This window comes from Rutidosis leptorrhynchoides, chromosome 9 (genome assembly GCF_046630445.1).
Source record: "Rutidosis leptorrhynchoides isolate AG116_Rl617_1_P2 chromosome 9, CSIRO_AGI_Rlap_v1, whole genome shotgun sequence".
Classification (NCBI taxonomy): Eukaryota; Viridiplantae; Streptophyta; class Magnoliopsida; order Asterales; family Asteraceae; genus Rutidosis; species Rutidosis leptorrhynchoides.
The window spans coordinates 110,159,032-110,167,897 of NC_092341.1; the positions used below are offsets into that span (position 1 = coordinate 110,159,032).

Consider the following 8,866-nt stretch of genomic DNA (forward strand, 5'->3'; position numbering starts at 1 on the left):
ACATCCCAATCCAAATAGTATTATACTATACTAGAAATAACAGGGTCAAGAAGGCAACATCCCAATTCAAATAGTATTATACTATACGTTTAATGAAAAGTTGTGTCCAAACGAACTTTCTCGCAAAAAGTTGCAACTTTTACGTTTAACTATCATTAACTAATTTTTTAATGCATCAATTTTTTGGTTGTCTTCATTTAGAACACGGAAACACGAAAATAGTCTATGATATTCTTATTTGTGATTTTATTGCCATGACCGTTCTTTGTAATATTGGGTCGAAAAACTTTATAGAGAAAGTGTGTACACAATTCAAGAACCAATCAAAATTATTTGTTTTATACCCGGTTACTAACCCTTACAAGCCATAAAAGTTTTATAGTTTTATGCTCATGGCAAGTCTAGTAACATCAGTACTAGCAGAGAACTTCTACAACATCACCTCTTGCAGCTCACGAGCTAACATGCACAATTGAGATCACGATCTTAGGGTATCACTTGCGCGGTATTATGGTTCGGGATTTCGGTCAAAGCACAAGTACCTATTTAGAAGGTTCTATATGCAGTTAAAGTTGTAAAAGCAATCCATAGACGTTAAACATTCGGACTCAATCATCTTCTGCTGATAGGATAAAACAAGCAAAGCAAGAGACTGTATTTAAACTGTTGGTACAAAATTTGAATCAAGTATCAAGTAAGTTCCTGATGAGCCATAGACTAGATGTAGATTCTTAGTTCTCTTCATCAATAAGAATAGTTGATTGGTTGCAAACACCCGCATCATTCAAAGATGACATGTCATCATCAAGCAAAGTAGGTACCGGGGAACCCTGCAAATCGCAACAACAACGAAACTACATAAAGGGAGGTAACAAATCTTCAGAAGAGACTTGTAAAGTCAAAACATTTGGTCAATGAGAAACCTCTTCTTGAAGATATAATATTGGCTTGAAAAACTTCAATTTGAAGAAGCTCAGACAAAGAGTCTTCAACTTGCCAACCTAAGAAAAAGAGATTTTGATATGAGTAAGAAAAAAACAAATGAAAGAAGGAAATAATAAATCTGAAAAATGTATAATTACAGTGGTGGTTGCTGGCAGCTTTTTTGTTAATGGAGCTTTTTCACCAATTGATGGTCCAACACACTTGAGAGTAACAGCTGCAAAGAACATTGATTAGACCCAGAACACATGGACAGGTTTACATGACGTTTTTTTATGAAATAGATTCGTACTAATTAGTTAGTAAAAGAAATAGATTCGTACTAATTAGTCCAGTAGCCATTTTCTGAGGGCCTGTTGGGCCATTTGAAGGCTTTTCATCCTCAATTCCATGAAATGCTTTGAGTTCAGTGAATCTGATGTTGAGTTTAAGATAAAATAAGTAGAAAAGATCACGCACAAATACAAAAAGAAATAAAGGAACATTGTGTGTGTGTGTGACTCCAGGACATGTGCGAAGTGTGCAGCCGAACTGGGCCCAAACTTTTGAAAGGGCCCAAAATGTTGAAAAACATATATAGTAATCCGTTGAGTTATGTATTTTTTTCACAAATCAAATCAAGAAAATTCATGAATCAAACAAGTTAATTGCACAAAGTTTTTTTTTTCTTTCTATATATAATTTTTTTTAGTATTATTATCTTTTAGGTGTTCTAAAAACTTTAACATCTATAAGGCCCCATTTTTTATATCTCAAATAGGGGTATCAAATTAATGAGACGGCCCTGATATATAGACTTAGACTGTATATAATATATACTGGATTTCTAAAGGAGTCATCAATTAAGAGGATGTATAGGCAAGCAATTAATATCACTGAACAATATTTTTAAAATATACAAACTTTACATTAACAATCTTCATACATGCAATCTGTTGGCTTGCTAGAGTACCTAAATCAAAATTACCTTGGGTGTAGTGTCTTGATTTCTTCCAAATTTTGATGTGGATTTGACATTACCAATCGTACATACCTGCATAATATATAATAGCTTTTATGTAGCAAATGAACAATATGATCATATGAAATGGTAGCCAAATTCTGTAGAATGCAGCAATACAGTATTAAAAAATGGTTAAATCAAGAAAAACAGATGTACCTAATTTCAGAGTCTTTGCGCTCTCGAGGAATAATCTAATAAATGACAATATGATAACATATTTAACATAAATGATTTTAAGATAACAATATATGTTCCCGGTTTATATGATATTGACATTACCTCACTCCCATTTAATATTTTAAGTTTGGCTAAACGAGCAATCAAAGCAAATCTTGCAATTCCACCTCTCTTTGGATCAGTTGTTGGATTCTCAGAACACCTTATATCCTGCAAATAGAAACCATGGGATCAATATTTATTTTTTATCTTTATTTTGCTGTTGATTTAAAATTAAAATTTACAACTAGTGCCTAATATTTAAGTATTAATACATTTAATTTGTCACCCTAAGGGGTAGCCTAGTGGTGGGCACTTGATAATTCCTTATGGAGACCCAGTTCAATCCCCCATGAACTACACCCTTTAGGGCTTTGCCTTTTAAATTTAAGAAATAATAATTTAACCTGTAATCAACAAAAATTATTTCTAATATTCTTAATATCAAGTAGCACTTACCTTGATGATTCTCCAAACTCCATCCTCTTTTAAAAGTCATCAAGGTTTAAAAAAACGGAAACGTGCCTCGAGGCGTTTTCCCTTTGTGAGGCGAGGCGTACGCCTCGAGGCGAATCGAGGTGTACGTTCGAGGCGGAGTTGACCAACGTTGACTTTTTAATATAAATATATATTTTCTGATATTATATAAATAATAGGGACTGTTATAGTCATTTAATAAAAAGTTCATGGGTGCATATCAAGTTTGTTCTTATTATTAAAGTTTGGTAAAAGTTTATGGGTTGTTATTGTCATTTGATAAAAGAAAAAGAAAAAAATATATGTAAAATATATATAAATATATAGATAGATAACATCACGTGACCAGGTCCAGATCTAAAAGATCTAAAAAGTAAACCTACTACACCTTCTTTAATATACGGGGTATTCACCAACCACTCTACAGTTACAAACCCTAGAGTACGACTCTCAGTTCACTAACCACTCAACAGCCGCAAATCAATCTTAAGGTATCATCTTCTTCAACCTTGTTTAATTCACCAGTTCTTTGAATCATTCTTCTTCTTCTAGTCGCCCTAATTTACTTTCCCGCTATTTTCAAAGAGGCGTACGTTTTTATCAACCTGTGAGGCGTACCAAAAATCGAACCGCCTCTAAGCTTGAGGCGTACGTTTTTATGTATGCAGTGAGGCGTGCGTTTCAAAGCGGTCACTTTCAAAAACGTATCGAGGCGCGCCTTGAGGCGTACGCCTCAACCGTTTTTTTAAACCATGAAAGTCATCTTCAATCTTCAATTTATTTAATTTTTAGAAAATAGTTATCTTTACTTTTACTTGACCCAACTAATGTTTTTGCAATATGTCCACCCATTCCCCTCTACATCAAATAGAAAAGGTAGTTATTGTTCACTTTGGGTTTTTTTTTTCTTTCTACACTGCCGTTTTTTCGATATTCAACAATTTCCATTAATATAACTTATGACAATAACAGTAGTTCTATAAACTTTTTGTGCTTTCATGAAAGCTATATAAATTTATCATTCACTTGCTCAAATGGCAGTAGCCCATATCTTTTCGCTTTGATAGATGACTAGGTTCTACATCAGGGATCGGCACTTAGCCCATATCTTTTCGCTTTGATCCTAGACGAACTAACTAAGAGGATACAAGAGGACATCCCATGGTGCATAATATTCGCCGACGATATTGTTTTAGTTTCGGATTCCCAGGATGTGCTTAACAGAAGGCTAGAGCAATGGAGGACTGCACTAGAATCAAATGGCCTACGGATTAGCAGACCTAAATCGGAGTACCTTAGATGCGATTTCAAGGCGAGCGAAGAAGAACAAGAGGATTTAGTGGATGTCAGAATTGGGGATCAGATTTTACCTCCTCAAGAGTCCTTTAGATATTTAGGCTCGATGCTTCACAAATCGGGAAGGATAGATGAGGACGTGACGCATCGTATACGAGTAGGATGGTTGAAGTGGAGGGCAGCGAAAGGGGTGTTGTGCGACAAGAAGGTACCCCTTAAATTGAAAGGGAAATTTTTCAATGTGGCAATCAGACCGGCCATGTTGTACGGCTCAGAGTGTTGGCCAATGACGAAAGCCGAAGAGAGGAGAATGGAGGTGGCAGAAATGAGGATGCTTAGGTGGACGTGTGGCAAGACCATGCTAGATATGATTCCAAATGAAGTTTTTAGGGAGAACTTGGAAGTTGGGAACATAACCAACAAGTTGAGGGAAGGACGACTTAGATGGTTCGGGCATGTTATGAGGCGCCCACTTTTAGCCCCGGTTAGGAGAGTCGTGACCCTCGTTGTTGGGGGCGTAAGGAGAAGGGGTAGACCCAGACGTAGGTTGGAGGATAGAGTGAAGCTTGACATGAAGGAGCTCTTATTGACCGAGGACATGACTTCTGATAGGAATTTGTGGAGGAGTAGAATTAGAATAGATGACTAGGTTCTACATATGGTTTTTTATTTTATATATTTATATTATATTTCTTGCCTACTTGCTTGTGTGCACTTCATATATGTTTTTTTTTTTTTTTTTTTTTTCGTGGGACTTTACGTATATATAATATATCTATACTTATTGTAGCTTATTCACAAGCTTTATTGCACTTTATGGTTACATGTTTGTATTACATTATATAGCTATTAAATTATACGTACTTACATATCACATGTTTTTATGCTAACATAGTATACTTATTTGTCTATGCTTACATAGTATACCATCTATTTTATACTGCATATTATATCTACATGCTTCTTACCAACATGTTTACGTATACTTATTGTACTTACATGACTTGTTATACTTACATATTTGACACTCACATATTTTACTTATATGCTATATTACATTATATTGTTATATGTTTTATTTACCTATACATATCGTATTGGAGTATACAGTATTCATGGTGAAGTTTCTATTTTATCAACTTTACTTGTTTATTTTTTATTTCACATATCGGTTTTCATGGTTCTTTCTGGTCGGAGGTCCCTAGGAAGCAGCCTCTCTGCTCTACAGAATAGGGAGGGACGACTTCCTCTACCTGGGGATCGATAGGTATCCGTGGGTGGAGGAATGACTTCCCTTTTACTTTAGGGTAGAGGAAAGGACTGTCTACATCTAACCTCCCCCATACTCCACTTCAGTGGAATTGGGTATTGTTGTTGTTGTTGCTCAAATGGCAGATTATTTGAAAAGATAAAGAGGATTATTTAGTAGAAAAAGTCATTCTTACAAGATTTAGTGATATTCTTAAAGGTAACATATGCTACACTCTAGTAACATATGTACTTACTTTTAGTATTGTGCAAGTTTGTAAATATCTCTAGTGAGGGACTAGTCAGCCGGGACCTTGTAGCGACTAATCAGCCAAGTCGATAACTAGTCGGATTGGACTTTTTTACATTTAAAGGACAAGCGGTATTAAAATTTTCTACATTTAAATAAGTATGTAGCAACATAAACATAATCATTCAATTGTTCTACTACTCCAAAGCCCTAATTTTGATTCATATTAAAATGTTGACCTACCTTGACTGATTTTGACTAACAAAATACTACATTCACCAACTAAATTGAACTTTTAACAGAATTTGACCCGTTCACTGACTTGGGCCTAGTCGAGTCGTACTACTTTCCAAACCCGACTAATCGGGCGACTAGGCTGGCTTTTAAAACCTTGATATTATGTGATAAAGCTTAAAAGAGAAGATACTCATACCACTAAAGCAGGAAAAGAATTTAGTGCATCAATGGAAGCTACATCCTCGATTTTATTACTTCCTAGACATTTCAAATTATAAAAAATTCAATATTATTATAGCAACTAACAAGATATATAAATAAATAACAAACATAACCGGAATAAGTAGGTTAAATATAAAGACATATATTTACCAATCAGTAAGCAGCGCAAACTTTGGAAAGGCTTATATGGCAGTTCATCTGTAGTGGGGTACCAAATGCGCTCTATGTTGTTTTTATTTAGATGAAGCTGCTCCAAACTGAATAAAGAAACCACAAATTTAACGACTAACATCTAACGAGCCTTAAAAAATCACGTTAGAAGAAAAATGATTTTGCTTCCTCATACCATTTCAGTTGTGAAAGTTTCAAGATTTCACCCCAATCAGCTATATGGTTATCTTCCAAGTTAAGAACACGAAGAGAGTCAAATCCTTGTACTATATTTGATGATGTAGGCTGAATGAAAAACAAGAAAAAAAGAAAATGATGTTAGCGTCGTATGCAACAGTTAAAAAGTGGTACTTTGACCCATTTACTAAAGAAAGGTTTGATTTGGGCGATGTTCTATCATGTACGAGTCAAATGTAAAAAGGAGCTGAACAGGAAACAGGTTGAAAATGGGCTGAAAATTGTCCAAAGTATATTTTTGATACATACAGCTTCCTGCATTGTTTTATTTAAATCAAAATAAACAGTTTAATTAATTACATAACAAGGGCAATAAGCATCCGCATGTCCCTTTGAAAGCAACTGTTTTTGACCTGTTACCCGACCCGTTGACCCACCCATAAATAACACAGTATATACAAGACCAATGTTAAGATAAAGAGATAATTAAGATGAAGATATTACAGACCGTAATCTCCCTCAACTTATTTCCCATTAGATGCAGTTCTTCAATGACTAGCAGTGAATCTTTAAGCACTTCAACCTGCAAACTCAAAAAAAAAAATTAGTAAAAAAAACGTTGTACTTAAAAGCTATAGCAAAGCCAAATAAAAAAATAAAAAAATTTGCTTGCCTGAGACCAATTTATAGAAGCATTATTTAAAACTAAAAGCCGAAGATTCTTTAGATGAGATACTCCGACTATAGCGTCTGACATCTTATTGTTCGTCAAGTTAAGTGCTGTAAGGGCTGGTAAACCACTACAGATGGCAGCAACATCCTGGCATATGTAGTCAATTTAAAAAAAAAAATTAATAATAATAATTTGGCTTCTAGGAGATATTATTAATCTTAACAGATATGTGGATGTATCTTAGTAAGTAAAAGAAACATACTTGCCAGTCAGAAAGCAGATTACCAGTTAAATCAAGCTCCTTTAGATCTGCAAAAACATACATAGTTGTAATGGCACATGATTAAATGCATATACATGTTGATGGTTATCATTTAGTTATTCAAGATAGTGATTATCCATCTCACAATTAGCATAATTGTCAAAACAAAATTTACAACTCCTATGTCTTTCAACATCTTTATCTCATTCGTAGATCAATTAAATTCACTCTATCAGAAACTAAATCCATGATACAGCAAGCTTTAAGTTTACAGGTATCTATCAGTTTCATCAAGAAGCAGTTTATGCTAGCATATCCAAAAACATTTCGAAGTCCCATAGAATCAATCTAGGAAATATGACTTTTTGCATTCTTAATATCATATAAAATTTTATTTTATATACATGTTATGACATCCAATTAAGATCATAAACTATCATATAAATTTTACTTTCACCAACTATGTACAAAAAAAAAAAAAAAAAAAAAGAACTTACTTGGTAACGTTTTACTAATTTGAACAGAGTCCCCAGCAGAACTAACTCCTAAATACGACAACGCTGCACCAGGCAACTCCTCAAATCGACCCAATATATCTTCAATCTTATCTTTACCCACCAACTGAACATTCACTCTTTTGTGGCTAGCAGAAAGAACATACATTTCATCTGTATACATCATCAACAACAATCATATCAACTATTAATCAAACATCACCACTCATACCGACCAGTTTATAGAAAAAAACCTTATAGCAACAATAGTTACAAATTATATCAACTTTTCCCCAAATTGTTGTCATTTTATTTATTATATCTTATATTATAAACTACTAGTATTTTTTAACAATTTAATTACGTTACCAATCTACTAATCCTCTATAGCAGCTAAAATTTAAAATGGTCTAGCATATTAATTGTTTATATATAAGGCGTACTTATAGAGCATTTAAACTATAAAGGTTACGCAAACATTATGAAAAACTGGTGCACCTCACAACTTTTAGCTCCTATAGATGGTCTAGCATACTTATATAGCAGTTTTAATTAATTAAATTAAATTAATTAATAAAGGAATAAAATATATACATACCTAATTCTTCTTTAGTGGAACTTGTACGGTATCGTAAATCTAGGGCTTGTAAAAGCGTAACACCGGTGGACAAATTGTGTGGGCGAGCGAATGAGCCTGATTTAGGGAACTGAGCATTGAAATAGCGAACGCCGTTAATTGATCCGTCATGTTTTCCGTCACGATTGTCCCAATCGACACCGATCCAGTCGCCGGAATAGCCTTCGACTTGTCCGATGTACTTCACGGTTCCGATCCGACGACAGTCTCCGGTCCAATGGACTCGTTGGCCGATTTTGAAGTCGCATTGGTGGTCGGTTTCTGATGTTTGCATTTTGTTTCAGTGATTTAGTGATAGTCGCATTTTGTTGAATCATAGGTAGATGTTAAATGACTTTCAAACACAACTTTATATTCAGACTAGGATCAAAATTCAAAAAAGTAACTTAATCCATTAAATTAAATTAAATTATATTTTATACATAAAATAAAAATAAATAAATATAAATAATTAGTGGTATCTATTCTTTCATCTTAAGAAAAACAATCATGATATATGGTAACGAGAGAGGATTCTCAGACTATTCGTTACGGGAGGTGATGTGAATTAGATTTTGCATT

General features: G+C 34.1%; 1 protein-coding gene across 1 annotated transcript; it reads right to left on the reverse strand.

The window, feature by feature from the left end:
• Positions 1-597: 597 nt before the first annotated feature.
• Positions 598-8,635, reverse strand: LOC139866287 (tubulin-folding cofactor E). Its single transcript, XM_071854477.1, has 15 exons — positions 8,267-8,635; positions 7,672-7,842; positions 7,175-7,221; positions 6,913-7,059; positions 6,748-6,822; positions 6,238-6,347; positions 6,042-6,148; positions 5,866-5,927; positions 2,225-2,332; positions 2,102-2,136; positions 1,910-1,975; positions 1,266-1,357; positions 1,083-1,159; positions 924-1,001; positions 598-830 (listed from the first exon to the last, which is right to left on the reverse strand). The coding sequence occupies exons 1-15, from the start codon at positions 8,577-8,579 to the stop codon at positions 732-734; spliced, it is 1,587 nt and encodes a 528-aa protein (XP_071710578.1). The 5' UTR covers positions 8,580-8,635; the 3' UTR covers positions 598-731.
• Positions 8,636-8,866: the final 231 nt, after the last annotated feature.